The 20697-nt window shown below is 38.9% G+C and overlaps 1 protein-coding gene across 1 annotated transcript; it reads left to right on the top strand.

Moving 5' to 3' along the window:
• Positions 1 to 6813: 6813 nt before the first annotated feature.
• On the top strand, positions 6814 to 19005 carry LOC143848961 (DNA topoisomerase 6 subunit A-like). The gene is made up of 3 exons (XM_077358001.1): positions 6814 to 7535; positions 7631 to 8267; positions 18730 to 19005. Exons 1-2 carry the CDS (start codon positions 6845 to 6847, stop codon positions 8254 to 8256), a joined length of 1317 nt encoding a protein of 438 aa, XP_077214116.1. The 5' UTR covers positions 6814 to 6844; the 3' UTR covers positions 8257 to 8267; positions 18730 to 19005.
• Positions 19006 to 20697: the final 1692 nt, after the last annotated feature.

The following is a 20697-nucleotide window of genomic DNA, read 5'->3' as shown; positions in this document are numbered from 1 at the left end:
CACTGGTGACAGACTTTTTTTCTAATGAATGATGTATTGATGCCTCATGTTATGAAATATGGAACTTAATCACTTATGAAATGAAGAGTAATATTAGAATCATCCTTTTGGGACACATATTCTAATCATATTTTTTAATATATTTTTTGTGTGAACGAAAAGTTTCGACCGAAATGCACCGAAATGAACGAAATCCCACCGAAATTTCATTTCGGTGGCCAAAACGAAATGGCGACCGAAACGGAATTTACAACTAAGGTCTAAATGGGTTTGGGAAAAGGGTTTGGGGTCTTAAGTGGTGGGCCATAAATTTAAAAATGGGTAGAAGTTAAGGGTAGTGCATGGTTTTAAATTTCGGCCGAAACGAAATATTTCGGTTTTGGTGGAAAACGAAACGAAATTCACAGTGAGTCGGAAAATTACCAAACTTCGCCGAAACGTTTCGGAAATTTCGGCTAATTTCGGAAATTTCGGTGAAACGTTTCGGAAATTTTGTGAAACGTTTCGGTGAAGTACAAAATTTCACCCGAAATTTCGGAACTTTCGGTGAAACGTTTCGGAAATTGGTGAAATTTCGTACCGAAACCGAAACGTTTCGGTTTCGGTGATGTCCGAAATGTTTCGGTTTCGGTGATGACCGAAACCGAGATTTAAAACCTTGGGGTAGTGTGCTATGGGTAGTGATATGGACACCCTCCACATCTAGGTCTGATAAAACGTAACAATGACTATAAGTATAAATAGAATAAAATGTTTGAACAAAACAAACCAATAAATAGAACTAAGGCTTAAATCACATCAGTGAGGTAGGCAGTCATGTAAGACCACGATGGTTCCTTTAGCAAAGCTCAATAAATTCTTTTCATTTATAATAATTGTTTACTTCTTTCATCATCTGTTAGTGTTTACTTTGGTACAGGAAGTTTGTTCTCTTATCAGGAGTGGTGACTTGAGTTGAATACCAATCTTTCCACATAATCTCAGTGATTACATGTGTGCCATTAGGGCTGTGACTATATCTTTGCATGATACTTAATACTATTTGCCTTGATTTTGGAAGTTTTGATTAATGTAGTTTAGATTTAACTTCTAATGTAAGTCAACACATGAATGCAGGCAAAACAGAATTTCAGAATAGGGGAAGGCTTCAGCTTATTAAATCTAGGCTAGAGGTACCCAATACATGTTGTCAACCATTTCGACATGAAAGACCTCTTTCACTCTCTTGTCGACTGAGTCCCTCTACGGTGATATGTGCTGCTGCTTTGGTGAGTTGATATTGTAAACTTTTCTTGTGTGGTAAAACGATGCAGCCTGAAAAAGAGAATGAATTTTCTAGTGTGGAACTGACTGTACACGATCATTATCCCTTTGATGATTTTTTTGAATGGTATTATCCTTCTGATGATCTTCCTTGATATATTCCTCTGCTGTTTGTTCTTCTTGTTTTCTTTGGCCAGCTCGGTCAATTGTGTTTTTGCTGCTTTCTTCTTAATAAAGTTCACCCAGCAATTAACTTAAAAAAAAAAAAAACCTAAAGGAAAATCAAGTAAAACAATACCAACACTCTTCATACAGAAGAAGCAAGCGCGACAGAAAATAATGTAGGAACTAAATTAAGAATAATTTTAACAAAACTTATCCTGTTTGTGCTGCAACAAGCAAAAGAAAGAATAAGGAAACTACAAAAGCATAAAACTTGCCCACACAATCAACTTTTTAACTACCATTCAGAAGAAAAAAAAAACAATCAACTTTTTAACTAAACTCAGACCAGACCTGAAGTCATACTCCTAATCAAACAGCTTGCAGAAATTTGACTAAAACAAGAACTCAATTTTGAAATACAACTTTGTAGACCCCCAAAATCTACTTTAATCTCAATTCTTCATTCTCATCTATCCTAGTCCTTCATTATAACCATTTTCTAAGGACATTACAAACTTTTAAAACTGTAATTCTGAACTGAAGCAATTAGATCTCTAATTTATCTCCCTTCACAAGGCACAGAATTGTGAAATCTTTCCAAATTTATAGAAATACTTGTAGATCTTGAAACAATCTTTGAATCAGGCTATAGACTGCTAGAAACAGATACTTCTGATAAGAAGTTTCTACATCAATCTAAAAGACCTCTTGTTTTTTAACTGCATTATACAGGCATCTATTTTTACTCGTTAAGCCACGGGGTGTTATAAAGTCAGTGAATATTATAACCCAATGAATGAGTAGATGTTTTCCTAAGAGATATTTCATGAGTTGAGTGTTATAAAGTCAGTGAATATTATAACCCAATGAATAAGTAGATGTTTTCCTAAGAGATATTTCATGAGTTGAAATTGCTTAAATATTTGATGGTGGCTTCTCAATACATGGCACTCGTTAACTACTCAGATTCGTCAAGTTTGGTTTCAGTTCTATTGCCAGATGTAGATTGCTTTTTCATTATTATCTCCTTTCATTTATGTAATTGTGTAATGTCATTTTTGCTTACCTCAGCCTTGTAGATATCATAGAAGCCAATGTTGCTAAGAACATCTTACTTCGAGGTCCTAATGTTGATTTTCTTTCTTGGTAGAATGCGAGATGCTCAGCAGAGCAAACTCAGACTGTTGAACGCCAATCATCAACAATTACCATCGCACCGATACAAGGTAATATCCATTCATTGATAATCGTTTGATTAGTTGCATTATTCAAAAACTCAAAATTGAATATTTGTTCCAGTTTCCTTTGTTGACTTAGTTTGATTTGGCCAAGGCCAATGAAAACTCCTTGGTTTTATTAAAAAAACCCGATTGAGCTGATGTGATCATCAGCTCAAGTGATTTTTTTATGAAATTGATATCTGTAATATATTCATGGCCTGGACATATTAAGAACTTTGCGGAATTAGAATTCATCAACAAGCCTTCTTTTTTTTTGAGTGTTTGGCCGTTCACAATCATCATCAAGCTTTTGAATATTGATTAGTTATATTTTGTCCTTGATGTTTCTTGTAATGAAGCTAATGACTTTCTGATGTAGGACCGGGAAGAGAAATAGTAATGAAGCTAATGACTTTATGATGTAGGACCGGGAAGAGAAATAGAAGAAGAGGAGAAAAGAGAAGAGAAGAAGAGGAATAGGAGAAGAGAAGGAGAAAATAGGGCAAGAAGTGAAGGAGATGAGAGGAGAATTAGAAGTAGAAGAAGCATATAAGCTAAATAACAAGTAAATAAGAGTCCTAGAAACTAAATAACATGGAAATAAATCCTAATGGGCAAATATGCCACTTATTGGCCTATTATCTGCATCACTTTCTAATGATGATTGCTTATGTTTAAGGCCTTACACCATATAAAAACTCATATATATATATATATGAGGAAAGTGTTTCTACTCGGCCGAGTAGAAAAGCTTATCTACTCCTCCCTTTAAAAAGTACAGTGGGCCCACACATTGTGGATGATCCAAAGCATTCATTTGATAGGTCTTATCATAGATAGGGTGTGCCCAAAAAATCAGCACCAAAGGGTCATCCTAGCCCTTCGTTTTGTTGGGCCTTGTAGAAACAGAATGGACGCATCTTACGCATCTTACACAGTGCGTCCATTTTGTTTCTACAAGGCCCAACAAAACGAAGGGCTAGGATGACCCTTTGATGCTGATTTTTTGGGCACACCCTATCTATGATAAGACCTATCAAATGAATGCTTTGGATCATCCACAATGTGTGGGCCCACTGTACTTTTTAAAGGGAGGAGTAGATAAGCTTTTCTACTCGGCCGAGTAGAAACACTTTCCTCATATATATATATATCTGTGTGTGTGTGTGTGTGTGTGTTTGTGTGTGTAATTTTTTAATTTAAAAAATTATATGTATATATCTGAATGCGTGATTGGAATTTTCAATTCTTTTGTTTTTGTTTTCTTATTTTTACATTTTTTTTGAAAAAATAATAATCAGAATGTGAATTTCAGGAAAAGAAAAGTCACCTGAACTTGACGACGGTGGTACCGGGTTTCCCCCTCGTGACGACGGCGATGGTGGCGGCGGCGGGGGAGGTGGTGGTGGAGGCTGGTCGGGCGGTTTCTTCTTTTTCGGTCTGCTTGCATTTCTTGGATTGTTGAAGGATCAAGAGAGCGAAGGACCTTACAGGGACGACCGGAGAAGACGATGAATAACCAAGAGGAAGCAATTATTATTATTTTGGTAAAATTGCTTTTATTGTATCATTTTATTTGCATCAAAAGTGGAATTTTTTGTTAAAATAAAATCTAAGGTTTTCTTTGACAGGAAAAAAGTTTTAAAGGAAATCTATCTTGCTTATTTTACTTGCATTTTGCACTTAGACTCTGGTTGGGCTATTTATTCAGCATTCTAGACCCTATGTAAAATGATGGACAGTTCGAAATTTCTGAGCAATTGTTCAGGCTCAATATGATTGCTGTTGTTAGCTTCTCTTTAGTGGGACCACCTGATGGATAAGGTGAATGTTACCGATATCAATCGTATGGCCCCCAATCACTGAATATTAGAAGCAATTAGATCTTGTCAAATGTTTAGGGATTTTATATTTGAAGTGATTGTTGGGTTATATGATCTAAATTGTGGGACCCACTTGATGAACTGTATGGATCTTGCTGATGAGATGTTGGTGGGCCCTATAACTGAACTTATCCCTCTGAGAATTAAATTCGGTAATTGAAATGGTGTGCGGATGTGGCATTTATTTGAAAATTTAACCCTTAACCCAGGGTATTTTGTTCATTCAAACCACATTTTATTAGTGCTTTTGGCTAATATTTTTTTTGAAATGGGTGGTGGTTCAATTGAGTTCAGCCCCAACATGGGTTACAAGCTCTCGTGAGGTTGCTCTGCAATTGGCAAATAATCTCATGAACATAATTTCTAATCAAAAGATTTGGCTAATGGAAGTGTCCATGCCATTTTGGACAAAGCCATTAGAGACCCCACATTTTGCACATCAGCTGAATTTGTCTTGATATGAGGTGGCATCTGTCACCTGAAAAAGAGGGGCTGTAAAATTGCTTTTGGGACAACTAATGGTGACCAAAATTTTTTGAATTCTAAAATTGTATTTACCAAGAGGAAAATGATTGTGAGCTTGAAGCTCATATAGCTCATATGAGCTTGTGGCCCAAACACATGGGTCCTACATTTTTTGTGGTGATCCAAACCATTTATTTGCAAGGCCCCATCATAGATAGGGTGTGTACCAAAAATCAGCTCCATTGGATCATCCCAACCCCTCCAAAAGCAGAGGGCAAAAATGGGCAGATTTGTGGCAAACGGTGTCTGTCCATTTTGCCCTCCACTTTTGGATGGGTTAGGATGATCCTATGGAGCTGATTTTTTGTACACACCCTATCTATGTAAGGGCCTTTCAAATGAATGCTTTGAATCATCCTAACAATGTGGGCTCACATGTGTTTGGGCCCTCAAGCTCATATAAGCTATATTAGCTTCAAGCTCACAATCATTTTCCTCATTTACCAAATGATAGTTTACCAAACTTGATGTTGCATTTGTTTGCCATTCTAGAAATCATTATGGCAGCAGGGAAGAATTGTTTTTCATGATAAATAGCCACAAAATCCCAAAACTATGAAGTTGCTACAACCATGGAAACAAAAAACTCTACTCAAGACGGGATTTTGTTTCCTGGTTTTTAGCAACTACGCCCTCATCTCCACTTCAGAGACACTGATTTATCAAGAAAAACAATTCTTGGCAGTGAAACGTGCCCTCAGCAAAAGATTTTGTAATGGTGTTGTTGAAACCAACAGAATGGAATCTCAGGTGGTATACGGAATGCCGCCGTATGAGCTCTTTATTTGTGGTACGACAGAAGTACCGCTCTTGATATTTGATCCAACAACAGCATCTTAAAAGGGGTATGAGCTCTTTATTTGTGGTACGACGGAAGTACCGCTCTTGATATTTGATCCAACAACAGCATCTTAAAAAGGGTGCTTACAGTATGCCGCCATATGAGAGCTATTATTTGTGGTACGACAGAAGTACCGCTCTTGATATTTGATCCAACAGCAGCATCTTAAAAAGTGTGCTTGTGATGATGCGGTATGAGCTCATAAGGCCTTTCATCGTATAACTTCTGACATTCCCATTGTCTGGAGCGTCAAAATCAGAAAATTCAAAGCAAATGCACCTTGATTTAGTTCTCAAAATCTAATTTGTTTTTTACAAATCCTCCCCAAGTGCTATGTTTACACTACTAATCATGGAATCATAAGATTCAAAGCAAGTCCTATCAAGTGAACGGTTTGGATCAATCAAAGGAAGGATCCACAATGCCATTGTTGATCTTGAGTGAGGTGCTATCAAGTGAACAGTTTGGATCAATCAAAAGTGAGATTAGCTATGCCATAGTAGATCCAAAGCAAGTCCTATCAATCGGACGGTCGAGATCAATCCAAGATTTGTTCTTCTTTGCCATATTAGATCCAAAGAAAGTCGTATCAAGTGAATGGTTAGGATCGATCAAAGGTAGGATCCACTATGTCTTAGTAGATCCAAACCAAGTCCTATCAAGTGAACAGTCCGGATCAATCAACGGTGGGATCATAGTTCCAAAGCAAAGTCATACCAAGTGGACGAATCAGATCAATCAAAAAGTAGGATCCACATTGCCATATAGATCCAAACCAAGTCATAAATGAACGGTCCAGATCAATCCAAAGTGGGATCATATTACATCCAATCAAGTCATATCAAGTGGACGACTCAGATCAATCATAGGTGGGAACGAGTTCCCACCATACCTTTATAACGTCCACCCCGCCGACCTACTTTTTCCCGCCCCTCCCTCCCACTCCAATGGCCGACAAAAAACGCCGGCGACCGGACGATGACTCTGCCGGAAACTCTGCACCCCGACCCAAATCCCGATCCGGCGGCCTCACCGCCGGCAGCAGCGCCGCCCTCTCCTTCAAAAACCGCCTAAAACCCGACTCCGAAATCCTCTCCTCCTTAAAACAAATCTTCACCTCCTACCAAAACCCCTCCTCCTCATCCTCCAAAACCCTAACCCTAACTGACCTAAACCTCGCCTCCCAATGCCGAGAAGTCTCCGATCTCTCCCCCGCCTCCGTCCAACTCTCCGTCGAATCCGCCGTCCTCCGCATCGCCTCCTCCATCCTCTCCGGCAACGGATTCTCCTTCGCCATCCCTTCTCGAAGCAACGCAAACCAACTCTACGTTCCAGAGCTCGATCGCATTGTTCTCAAAGACAAAACCTCTCTCAGATCATTCTCAAATCTCTCCACTGTTCGGAAAACCACCATCACAACCAAAATCCTAACCCTAGTTCACCAGCTCTGCCTCAAGAACATCCACGTCACAAAGCGTGATTTATTCTACACAGATGTTAAGCTCTTTCAGGATCAATCTCAGTCCGATTCAGTACTCGATGATGTGTCCTGTATGCTTGGATGCACCAGATCTAGCCTGAATGTTGTTGCTTCCGAGAAAGGCGTGGTCGTTGGCCGGTTAATCTTTTCCGATGACGGTGATGTTTACTTCTTTTTTTTTTTAATACTGTTTCGGCTTTATTTCTATTGAATATTAGTATAATCTGAAATCTCTATGCATTTCCACCAACAGGCGACATCATAGATTGCACGAAAATGGGAGTCGGCGGGAAGGCCATTCCCCCAAATATAGATCGAGTAAGTGATATGGAGTCGGATGCGCTGTTCATCCTTCTCGTGGAGAAGGATGCTGCATTTATGAGGCTTGCAGAGGACAGATTCTACAATAGATTTCCCTGCATAATTGTCACCGCCAAGGGGCAACCTGATGTTGCGACTCGGCTTTTCTTGAAGAAGATGAAGACTGAGTTGAAATTACCAGTGCTTGCCTTGGTGGATAGTGATCCTTATGGGTTGAAAATTCTGTCAGTTTACATGTGTGGATCGAAGAACATGTCGTATGACAGTTCGAATCTTACGACTCCTGATATAAAATGGTTGGGTGTTCGCCCTAGTGATTTGGATAAGTATCGGATTCCCGAACAATGTCGGTTGGACATGACGGAGCAGGATATTAAGACGGGGAAGGATTTGTTGGAGGAGGATTTCATTAAGAAGAATCCGGGTTGGGTTGAGGAGCTAGGACTGATGGTTAAGACGAAGAAGAAGGCAGAAATTCAGGCGTTGAGTTCGTTCGGATTCCAGTATCTGTCGGAGGTGTATCTGCCACTCAAGTTACAGCAGAAAGACTGGTTGTGATCATTGTCAAGGTAAGAATGAGAAAATGATGATTTTCCATATCCATGTTTGAAGTTTGATCTTTATTTTGTTTAAGATTGTGAAACTAGTTTTAAATATGGATGATTCTATTATTCTAATATTCTTTTTCGATCAAGCTGTAGAACCAAACCTGTCGCAAACAAGGGTACTGGAGAAGAAATTATCACTGATTTCATTTTCTCTCTCACAAATCGCACAAAATTGTATATTTCAAAACCTAGACATCATAATTTGTGATAGAGAACACAAGAAGGCACTGGAATACATGTACTGACAATTTCCAATGAACTTTATCTATCTCAAAATGGTCTTTGCTCTTTCAATTCAACATCAACATTAGGCATAGTACTATAGAGCATAGTTTCAATCCCCCGTGTCATCGCTGAAGCCCCCAAGTCAACTTCCTTTTATCTTGGCTGCGTTCTTGTCAGAGTCAGCGTTTTGCCCTACGAGGCAAATCAGAACTCCTTTGACTCTCTCAAGTTATGACCGCGCTATCAGAGTACTCAGCCGTGTCAACTGAGTACCCGGCCGCGTCGCTCCGAGTCGACTAGTGTAATGGCCCGGATTTTCGGAGGTCCCGAAGCCCGGTCCGTTAACTAAAAGACATCAATTTTCTTTTTTCTTTTTGGTGGTGAAATAACAACCAACACCTAGCAGACTAAACAATGAAATAAATTGAATCATTGTCTTAATATTCCTATAATGGTAACATAAAATAAAACAATCACCAAGTCTAAAATAATACAAAACTAAAAATACATAAAAGGAAACTACCCCTAGAATATGTAGAACGCCGCTCCTTCATAAGTTCCCATCCTCGGCCATATCTTCTTTAAGGTAAATAGTGTCCATCCTGAAAATATTTTTGGTGTGAGTTTCAACCACAGAAACCCAGTAGGGAAAATAAAGTTTTATATCATCTAAAAGCATGAAAAGAACAATGATAATCTATACTTTAATTCATTTTCTTCATAATATTAGCATGAATTATTGCTTATTAAAACATAGTACAATATTACTGCATCATATCTTTATCAATTTCATTTTCTTAAATCATTTTCTTTCTTGTTTTACAAATATATGCAAATATGCCATGTACATAGGATCATGGTTTGCAGAAATATGCACTTATGCTCTTGAAGACTCATGATGCATAACTCGTCATTGTGTAACATCCTATTATTCTTTTAATCACAAATTTCAGCATCTAAATAAAGGGATCAAATATGGGTCAAATATTAACATAAAGATATCATTTTGTCAACTGTATCAACATTCAATCAGGAAATTGTAAAACCAATTAGTGACATTATCACAATATGGTACTGCGAGTATCAATCTACTTAATTTAATCATTTTTTTCTTCACAATGTGTAAATATCAAAAGTGAGGGCTTTTAATTAATAACTCACCTGACTTTAGGATGTTAATATGAGAACTAAGTGTCATAATATCATTATGACTGTTATTTGTAACCCCTCATAAAAATCCTTTTTAAACTATTTCATATATCGTGCCTTTATTAAAAGAGAAGGGTCAATAATTTAAGACTAATCATTGCACTTGAAACCAAACAATCTTAGAGTAAATATCTAGCAATTCTTTTCTTTTTTTTGGTCAACATTACTCTATTTACAATTTAAAAGAAACTTACGATCCTAATAGCTTAAGATTAATCAAATTTTATATCCTTAAAAAGCATATGTAAATCTAATATGTAGAAAAATATGCCCTTCACACAATTAAATGCCACAAAACATAAATTTTCACCTACTTTTTCACGCACATCCCAATTCTGGATCGTCGCGTCTCCAGACGGAATCTCCACTTTTTCCTTCTTTTCTTTTCTTTCTCTTTGACTAGGGTTCCTTTCGGCTCTTTACTGGAAATTGAGCAGCAAGATGTGAGGGCGTTATCCCACCTTCTTGTTTCCTCGCCTGGGTCCCGATCCTTCAATGATGCGGGATTCGTTGATGGAAGCCCCAAGCCCCAATTGTTACACAACTGCTTGCAATTGAGAGAGGTGATGAGATAGAGAGTTAGAACTGGTGGTAGCAAAGTCAGTTGGGCTAGGCCTCTAGGGTAAGAAACAAAGGTGATGAACCTGCTTTGGCTAATATGAGTGGAGACTTAAATGGGAATGGTCGGCTAATGTGGAGGCCTCGGGTCAAACTTAAACCAAGGTGGGACTCATATCATGAGGGATTAGCAAAGGTTTTCAGGATGACATTGAATGGGTGTTGGTAGTGCTAGGCTTAGGTGGAAATATGAGGTAGAAGCGATGGTGGTTTGGAAACAACCTAGAGAAGGAGGTGATTTGTGGGAGGCGCCCATAACATCCAATCTCAGTGTGGCTCAATAGTCAAAAGACATCAACCCGAACCTACCACTACGCCCAACAACATATCCTACATTAAACTCTCTTTCTTGGTTCTTGCTACATGCCCCCTTTTTATTTGAAGACCCCTCCTTCGATTTGCATTGTATGCCATCCTCTGTGTAGAAAAAGTTTCCTCTCTCTCTCTCTCTCTCTCTCTCTCTCTCTCTCTCTCTCTCTCTTAGATATGAGTTTTAACGTGTGGGAAGTCTAGGCAATACATGTTCATGAAAATATATCTCCAAGGAGATCACAACCTATCAGAACCCACCTACGTGCACAACCGTCCAACAAAACCTAAAATAACTCTTGAATCTTTACCACTTCACCTAAAATATAGAAATTCAAACTGTAACTAACACATTTTCTTTTCTTTTTTTGAATTAATTGAAGGACTAGGACTCTTGGTAGCCAATGGAAAGAAACCACTTGTAACTAACCCACTAACTTAGAGAAAGTTTAGGAGTAAAATTCTATAACCACGCACCTAGCAAGAGTTGTGTGGCACGTCTAACGCATATAAACTCATATAACTATTCCTATATGGACTCTACTCCTGGGCATGTGGATTGTAGTACCCTGTCAAACACTCATGTTTTCACTTACCTATAGAAATAGAATACTGGATCAAATAATCCAAGTTGACCAGCCATCTATATGTAATTGGAATTTAACACCAACCAACTAGAACTCATCACAACAGACTCCAAAAGGGGCCACTTGGACATAGATATCTATATATATCATCTCTCTCTCTATATAAGATCTTATATGGTGGAAGGCCTATATATAAGGTCTTATATGATGAAAGGCCCTATAGTCCATTACTTTTCAAAATCTGCTGCAAGGATTGCACCATGTGATGATCCAAACGACCATTTGATGGGCCATATAGAAGGTTTTGCCTAAAAAAAATTCCCATAGGATGGTCCTAGCCCATTCTATGCAAGGGAGTAAAACGGTTGGGTCCATCCTATAGAAAAATGGGCTGTGATTGGCCTATCCTAATGCATAGTTTTGAGTTTTTTTGGGTTTGCCAAGACACTCCTTTGTACTAGTTAGAAACATCTATTTCCATAGCTATTAATAACACCCCCTCATTTTGGCACTACCACCCATGTACTCGGATTACACCCTTAAGCTTACACCCTTGAGCTTTGTTTTGATAAGCACACCCAAGGTTCGATTAAGCGTCCTCACATAGCAATTCATAAGATTAAGAACATTCTAGTATCCTATTGGTAGTTGAATCTTACGGGGAAAGGACCACATCTATATTGCTGACCAATGTTTGATAACAGTTGGCTTCTACATGCAAATCAAAATTGTAATACTTTGGGCAACGGTGGAGGTCTTTTGAAATACTTTTAGCATAGAGATGATTTTGATATTTGCACCCACCTTGCTTTGGTAATTGCACTCCATAATTAAACACCTGTTTCCTTGGCTATTTCAAGCATTTTGGAAGTTGTGGATAGACACAAACACTTATGGAATATGCTTTCTTTAAAGACCTCCTTCTTAGAGATATAAATGTTTAGTGGCATTGTCCTCTAGTCTTTGCATTTGTCATTTTGTGATGATCTAAGCCATTGATATGTTTGCCACTAATGGACTGGTCTAGCATAGCTAGTCCCTAACTAATAGACCTAACCCTCAATTAAAGAAAAAAGGGTTTACTGGGCCTTCAATCCAATGGTTCTAAAGGTGGTCCGATCAAATATCCAAAGCGACTGACATTCCAGGCCATTGATCTAAGCAATCCAAATCCGATGGCCCTAAGTGATCTCATCACAAATCTTAAGTTTTTGGCTGCTGATCTTGTCGATCCAATCACTCCGATCACTTTTGTAACACCTAGCATCTAGTCTACTAAGGTGCACCTACATTGTGACTGATGGGGGGCCAGGTTTTACAACTAGGATTTGCTTTGGCTGCATTTTGACCTGCATCTGCATTTTGAAACACTGCTAGGATGGAGTTTTATCCAACCCATAATAACCTTCATTTTATCATGTTCCCCAATAGAAAGTCAACTTTATGAATTACCATGATCTTGGGTCTAAAACCTTTACACCTTAGAACTTTCTTGAAAAGCACTAAACAAACATTAATCTGGGTTTAAGACCTTGAGATTTTGATTTTTCTTTAAAATCATTGTGTATCTCACGAATTTCTTAATCATGCTCAGAAAGGTGCACTTCTCAAACCCAAATGTTATAACTCACGATTGACATTGAGATGCTCACCTAAATCTTAGGGGGGTTAGTGTTTTTCTGCTAAAACTAATGGAAAATAAGAAGCCGAAGGTGTATACCTACAGCTAGAATAGGTTCTAACTATTGTTTCCCACATAGTTGACCGCAATTTCCAGCTCCCCTCTATGCAGCAGCTGACCTTATCATATTTTTCAGGGTAAGGCGAATGAAACTGTAGTGCGCACTAGTGATCCCCCTCCAATTTCCTGATGCAATGTCCGTAAAACCAATGGCACTCCCAAAGAAAATATTTCTAGGGCATTTCACAAGGGTAATCCTCCAAAGGGGCAACTGAGTTCACTTTCATTTCTCAGTTGATAAAATGAGGATGGAAATATATTGTGGGTTTGGATTTTTCTTTGGGGAGAGGTGAGGGCGTGAACTTCAAGCTTTTGGCTTGATTTGAAAGATAAATGGTGAGAAGAGGGCATTTCATGATTACCATGATGTTTCACTGACAAAATTCTAGAAGTAATTAAGGCTCTTTCTTTATGGAAATTTTACGGTATGTAAGTTTGGCTCTTCTATTACACTCTAGGCATCATTTAAAAACTCGTACTTGGACAAAAGCCCTCACCAGAGAAAATGACTCGAAACAATCAGCTCAATGTTTGAAGTGGCAAGTTTTTTATTGACTTACAGTACTTAAAGGACTTAGCGCCTCTGCTCCCATGGTAAAAATGTAAATGGATAGAGGGTCAACTTTGTTTGATACCTCTCGGGCTATTGAAAAAGCTGTCTGGGGATCCATTCACCAGTATAGAGAACAATGATGTTGATATACAATATTTTACCCAATTTATCCATTTCTCTCTAAAACCTATACTTTCCTTTATCGAATCCACAAAGTTCTCGTCTACGTGGTCGTATGCCATCTCCATTTCAATCTTGCCAATGACTCCTTCCCCGTCTTCTCTCTTCCTGGAATCAATGACTTCATTGGCTAATGAGTATTCCATCCAATATCTACGGCCTTTTACAAAAGCTCCTTGAAACTATGACATTATGACCCCTGTTGCTTCGTTGATCCTTCTCCCTAGCACCTTCGCCAATGTTTTGTTTGTACTATGAGCAAGATTAATTGGTCGAAAATCCCTCAGCTCCAAGACACCCTCTTTCTTTGGAATGAGGGTAGTGACATTTGCTTTCATCTCCTTCCCCATTTTACCTCTATGGTGTAACTCCGACATAAATGCTATAATGTCTTCTTTGATCACTTCCCAAACTCCGACATAGGGAAGCCATTTGGGTCAGGGGATTTATCTTTCTTCATGCTAAATATTACAGTCTGAATCTTCTTTTCTTCAATTTCTCTTTACAACCATCTAACCTGGTCCTGCCTAAGTTGTTTGAAATCCAAACTCTCCAAGCTCATGTCTTCAGTCGTGGTCCTCGGTGTATAACTTGGAAAAATATTGGACAATCAATTTCTTTATCCCATCTTTCTCTCGCACCAACCCATCATCGCCAATAAGGCAATTGTTTCTCCTTGCCATCATCTGGAAAAACTTCTCTCAGCAGAAAGGGGATGTATAAGAGGGTTGGAATTAGGGGTGTAAACGAGCCGAGACGAGCCTGGCCAGGCTCGGCTAGGCTCGCGAGCGGCTTGCGAGCCTTATCGAGCTTGGGTTATATTAAATTCAGTACAACATTTTTGGAAAAATTCTGGACTATACGTGACCTATCAAATGGACGGTTTGGATTATCCTAGTGAGAGTGCCCTCGTAAGAAAACAGTAGTTGATAACATTTCCTTCTTCTTTTTTTATAGGAATTTGCTAGCAAACTTCTCCTATGCCCACTTCTCGGCATATGACCATCCTTAGTGCAAAGATTCGCACACGGCAAAGGTGGCTAGCAAAAGTAAAAATAAGAAAAAAAAAAGTAATCATTACAAAAAAAGTAAAATAGCTGAAGGTATAAAGTTTTAAATGAAAAATTACCAACAAAAGGTAGAAAGTTATGACAATTACCAAAAAAATACGTAGAAAGTTATTATAATTACGGAAAAAATTAATTTCTCATGAGAATTAACCGTTTGATACGCACTGCATTTCGAGAAAGACAAAAACTCATGATGTTGACAAAACAGATGTTGACAACACCAACCTCATGATGATGATTATGCCTCCAGCTGTTTCCTACTGTATTATATTTAGGACTATTCTTTTATACGGTTTTCTTAACGAGCCTTAAGAAGCCGAGCCGAGCCTGGCCTAACTCGGGCTCGGCTCGGCTCGTTAAGGATTCGAGCCAAGCTCAAGCCGAGCTTTTTTCGAGCGAGCTTCCGAGCCCGAGCTAAAATTGACACCCCTAGTTGGAATGTAGAAGAAATGTGCAACTTCTATCCCGCTTGTAGTTTGTTTATGATACACTCATCGTCCTTAAGGAGAATCCAGCTTGCACTAGAAACTTAAAAGATTTTCACGTGGTTTGAAATGACATCGTGATTAAAGATCATTTTTTGTCTAAAAGGCTGTTATTTGAGATCAATAGGCAGGGTGAGGAGGTGCAAGAGTATACCATACTTGGATGCAGGAAGAGTGCCATCACTTGGCTTTACTTTTGTACTAGGTTATTCCAAAAGCAGCCCTGTCGGATCATGTGATCGACCGAGTGGAATGGAAATTTGTCTAATGGAAGAAAAATTATCTATTTTTTGATGGTAGAATCGCCCTTATCAAGACAACACTTGCAAATTTCCTGGTGTACTATATGCCACTTCATAAAATACCGACCAAGGTGGCAAAGAGAATTGAAAAGCTCCAAATGGTCTTCCAGAAGATAGGGAGTGAGGGTGTAAGTTGAAAGTTGAAACATTTGCTGTGTTAGGAGAAAATATTTAGATCAAAGAATCAAGGAGAGCTTGACATTGGAAGAATATGACTAAGAAACAAAGCTTCGTCCGGAAAGTGGCTCTGGGAGTTTGGAGAGGAAGCACTATGGCATAAAATAACCGCGGATAAGTATGGGCAGGAATTGGGGGATTGGGGACTAGGAACATATCAATAGGAAAAGGTCAGGGTGTAAGTTGAAACATTTGCTGTGTTCGGAGAAAGTATGCAGATCAAAGAAACGAGGAGGGCTTGACATTAGAAGAATATGACTAAGAAAGAGTGCCTCGTTACCATTTAAAAGAAAGAAAGAAAGAAAGAAAGAAACAGAGCTTCGATGGGAAAGTGGCTCTAGAAGTATGGAGAGGAGGAGGCACTATGGCATAAAATAATCGAGGATAAGTATGGGCAGGAATGTGGGGATTGGGGTTAGGGGTGTCAATTTTAGCTCGGGCTCGGAAGCTCACTCGAGCTCGGCTCGAATCCTTAACGAGCCGAGCCCGAGTTAGGCCAGGCTCGGCTCGGCTCGACTTCTTAAGGCTCGTTAAGAAAACCGTATAAAAGAATAGTCCTAAATATAATACAGTAGGAAACTGCTGGAGGCATAATCATCATCATGAGGTTGGTGTTGTCAACATCATGAGTTTTTGTCTTTCTCGGAATGCAGTGCGTATCAAACGGTTAATTCTCGTGAGAAATTAATTTTTTTCGTAATTGTAATAACTTTCTACATATTTTTTTGGTAATTGTCATAACTTTCTACCTTTTGTTGGTAATTTTTCATTTAAAACTTTATACCTTCAGCTATTTTACTTTTTTTGTAATGATTACTTTTTTTTTCTTATTTTTGCTTTTGCTAGCCACCTTTGCCATGTGCGAATCTTTGCACCAAGGATGGTCACATGCCGAGAAGTGGCATAGGAGAAGTTTGCTAGCAAATTCCTATAAAAAAAGAAAGAAGAAAATGTTATCAACTACTGTTTTCTTACGAGGGCACTCTCACTAGGATAATCTAAACCGTCCATTTGATAGGTCACGTATAGTCCAGAATTTTTTCAAAAATGTTGTACTGAATTTAATATAGCCCAAGCTCGATAAGGCTCGCGAGCCTAGCCGAGCCCGAGCCCGAGCCCGAGCCGAGCCTTTGAGCTTAACGAGCCGAGCCGAGCCTGGCCAAGCTCGGCTTGTTTACACCCCTAATTGGGGTGACTGGGAACATATCTGTAGGAAAGAGTTCCAGAGCATGGAAGTTCATTTGTGTGTCCAAACCCATTGTTTCAACCTCTAGTTAGATTTAGAGTGGAGAGGGGGGTGGGGACTCTTTTTTGGGTATATCTCTGGTTAGGAGAGTCATTGTTATGCTATGCTTTCCCGGACCTGTCCCTGTTAGCTACCAGTGAAGGAGCCGGGGTGTGCAATTATTTGGAAAAGAAGGGGGTTGAGGCTGTGGGGTGGGATATTAGACTTAGGAGGAACCTTAAGGATAGTGAGATTAACTGTCTTTCATCATTTTTGGGTCTCCTTGAATCCTATTATGTTTCTTCTTCTCACCACGGTTAGAATGTGGACCCCTGCCATCTCTGGTTCCTTTTCTGTGTGCTCGTTCTTTTACAGGTTGTCATATGATGTCGGGTATGCATATAGACTTACAATCATTTGGCTATAGTCGGCCCCACCTTGGGTGGCCGCTTTTGCATGGTGGTGGTGAAAAAAGGATCAACACTTGTGACCGCCTTAAAAATAAGGAAATGTCAACTTGCCAATTAGAGCATTTTGTGAAAAAAAGGAAGACGAATCCCTTGGCCACGTTCAGAAACGGGTCACAATCTTTGAAGACTAAGTACTCTTTGCAACGACGTGGCACACGTGGAAAGAAAGGAACACTAAGATTTTTTAAGATAAAGGAAGGCGTGAGGGAAGAATCACATGGGATATCAAGTTGGATATCATATCTTGGGAGAGGAACAACTCCTCTTTACATTTCTATAGCACTAGGGAAATAGTTAAGGAACAACTCCTCTTTACCTTTCCATAGCACTAGGGAAATATTAAGGAAATAGAGAACTGTGATTTTTGAAAAAGGACAAAAAATATTATAGCTCCAAGGCGGAATCATCCTCCATTAGTTTCACTGAAATTTAATTTTGATGGGAGTTCCAAAAGGAATCTGGGTTGTGCGGGGATATGCAGCCTTTTTGGAGGTTCTAAAGGGCACAACGTCTTCTGGACCAATTGGGTTTAGTGGCTCTAATGAAGTGGCAGTGCGAACTCTCTTGTGGGGTTTAAGATAATTTGCCAAGTCCATGGCTGGTCCTCTTATGTTTGAAACCTAGTAGGAGATTCTTCTAATGCCTTAGCATAGGCGATAAGCAAGGCCCCGGGTCCTTGGCAGCTAGCTGACGTCATCTTGGAGATTTGTGATTTATGCTTGATCATTTAACCGGTGTTTAGCCACATGAAGCGGTCAGCAAACTCGCATGCGGATAAGTTGGTGAATGAGGGAGTGGATAAGGAGTCAGTCACATTTTCAACCGGAATAGAGCGGTTCTATAATTGATGTGAGAGGGCCCCTGGGCTTCAATGGGTGTGTTCGTTTTTTTGGGACATCTTGCCCCACTTATGTATTATGGTTGCTTGTGTTTAATAAAATTTTGTCACGCTCTAAAAAAAAACATCCCTTAAAGGAGTTTTAGATTGACTTAAGTAGGCCCAAAACAGTGTCAACTTGGACGAGCCAATGATGGATTCAAGGAATTTTAGACTGTGATTATTTTGAGTGTTTTTGATGAGTAAGTGTTATGTAGTGAAGTTTTTTGCTTTCTGCGTGCATGGATAAAAAATTTATTGTTGCTTGATTTGCATGTACTCTTGCATCATTTTAGGCTGACTAGAGTATGCAGCTAAACAACTTTCTTCCAGTTCAAAGATAATAAGACTTAATCTCGTCTGAAAATCTAATCTGCTTCTGATATGCAAAGCAGGTTCAAGGATCAAATAGTTTCTGAACAGATGCTGGGGTGATCTCCAGTTCCATTTCAAGTCAAGATGAGTCCAAGTATTCCATTTCAAAACAAAAGAGTCAGAAACCCATACAACAAATGTACAAGGTGCAATCAAAAGATTTAGCTCTTATTTCTGTAAACCATTTGCTTTGTGTTATTTGCTGTATAAAACTCTTTTGGTTTTTGGGTTCCCCAAAGCTTTAGATGTAATGTAGTTATCAGATCAATCAGAGTTGCTTGCTCGGTTTCCATGTAGATTAATGCGCACAAAGTAATCTCTTTATGACTTCGAACATCAGAACTGAATTGTACAAGGTACAATCAAAAGATTCAGTGCTTATTTCTACCAAGCATTTGCTTTTTGTTATTTGCTGTGTAAAACTCTTCTGGTTTTGAGTTCTCTAATGCATTAAATGTGTTGTAGTTATCAGACCGAAAGGGGTTATTTGCCTGGTTTTCATTTAGATTAATACGCACAAAGTACTCTTGGTATGAGATTGAACACCAGAACCGAACTAGTTCCATCTATATTTTGAGCTTGATCTTGAGATGCAATGTTGTATGGTCGTATGACACATTTTTTCAAGATTTGTTTATGAGATGTGTCTGGGTGAATGTATTCACCCTTGAAAATGAAATTTAATGATGTCTGGTAACCCATCTTCGTTTCTTGAATGGTAAAAAATTCATTTAATCGGACCGAGATGGACAAAGATACACTTGACACCAATAATTACAACACACAAAGATGATCACTTATGGAGGAAGAAAATCATACTGCTCCAAGGATGCCAAATGAACACCCCTTCTAGCAAGAGAGTCAGCTGCCCCGTTGGACGATCTTATAACATTGCGAAAAGATGCAGCAGAGGACCAAACAATATCTCTAATCTCATTGAAATAATCCACAGAATGCCAAGAAAACGGATGTGGTCCAGAAAGCCGACGGATGACATTGATAGAGTTCCCTTCAACCGCTATACGATCAAAATTCTCCCCCTCCAATAGTTTAATCCCTTGGCTTACCGCCCTAACTTCCGCCTCATTTGAATCGGTAGTACCCAAAGGACCCGCAAACGACCATTTAACCTCACCCATCTCATCCCGCAACACCCCTCCGATGCCGACTGGTCTCGGATTGCCAAGGCTAGAGCCATCGAAGTTCAACTTAACGAAGCCACTCTCTGGCGGTCCCCAAGGCTGAGAAACGGGGGAAACTATATGAGAACTACGACACATTTCTCTCCAACCATACCAGAGATCGTAGATAGAAACAAATTTAAAGGAAGGGATTTTGCCCAAAAAGTAGTAAGCGCCGTCACCTTAGAAGCAAGGTAAGAAGCACTCCTAACCGATCCCTTAAAAATTCTAGCATTTCTTTCATTCCAAATCATCCATAACACCACTAAAAACGATATAAGCTAACCCATCTTTTTAAGTAGAAGCTTTTTCAGGTAAAAAAATTTCATCAATAAACCTTGAAAAAAATGCATGCTATATAATGGATTCTTTTAAGCATAACCAAACATGGCCTAAGTTAATTAAGTCACTCTACAGTTCAAATATTGACTTAGGAATTAGGAGCTTAAGGGCATGTTTGGTTGCCCTAAACAATATTTTGATGAAAAAAAAAATCTTCCAATGAAAAATCATCCTTATAATATGTCATTTGTTGACGAATTTTTTGTACCTAAACAATTGGATTATTCTTGTAAGCATAACCAAACATGGCCTAAGTTAATTAAGTCATTCTACAATTCAAATATTGACTTAGGAATTAGGAGCTTAAGGGCATGTTTGGTTACCCTAAACAATATTTCGATGGAAAAATCTTCCAATGAAAAAGCATCCTTATGTCATTTTTCGATGAATTTTCTTTTACTTTAACAAATGGATTATTTTGGATTGAATCTAATTCTGCCCTTGTGGTCGATGATAATCTGTCTC

This window comes from Tasmannia lanceolata, unplaced genomic scaffold (genome assembly GCF_043159265.1).
Source record: "Tasmannia lanceolata isolate RefF3 unplaced genomic scaffold, GAP_Taslan_0.1 ptg000016l, whole genome shotgun sequence".
In the NCBI taxonomy this organism is placed as follows: Eukaryota; Viridiplantae; Streptophyta; class Magnoliopsida; order Canellales; family Winteraceae; genus Tasmannia; species Tasmannia lanceolata.
The sequence above is the reverse complement of the archived record's forward strand: the minus strand, read 5'-3'. Positions and strand labels throughout refer to the sequence as shown.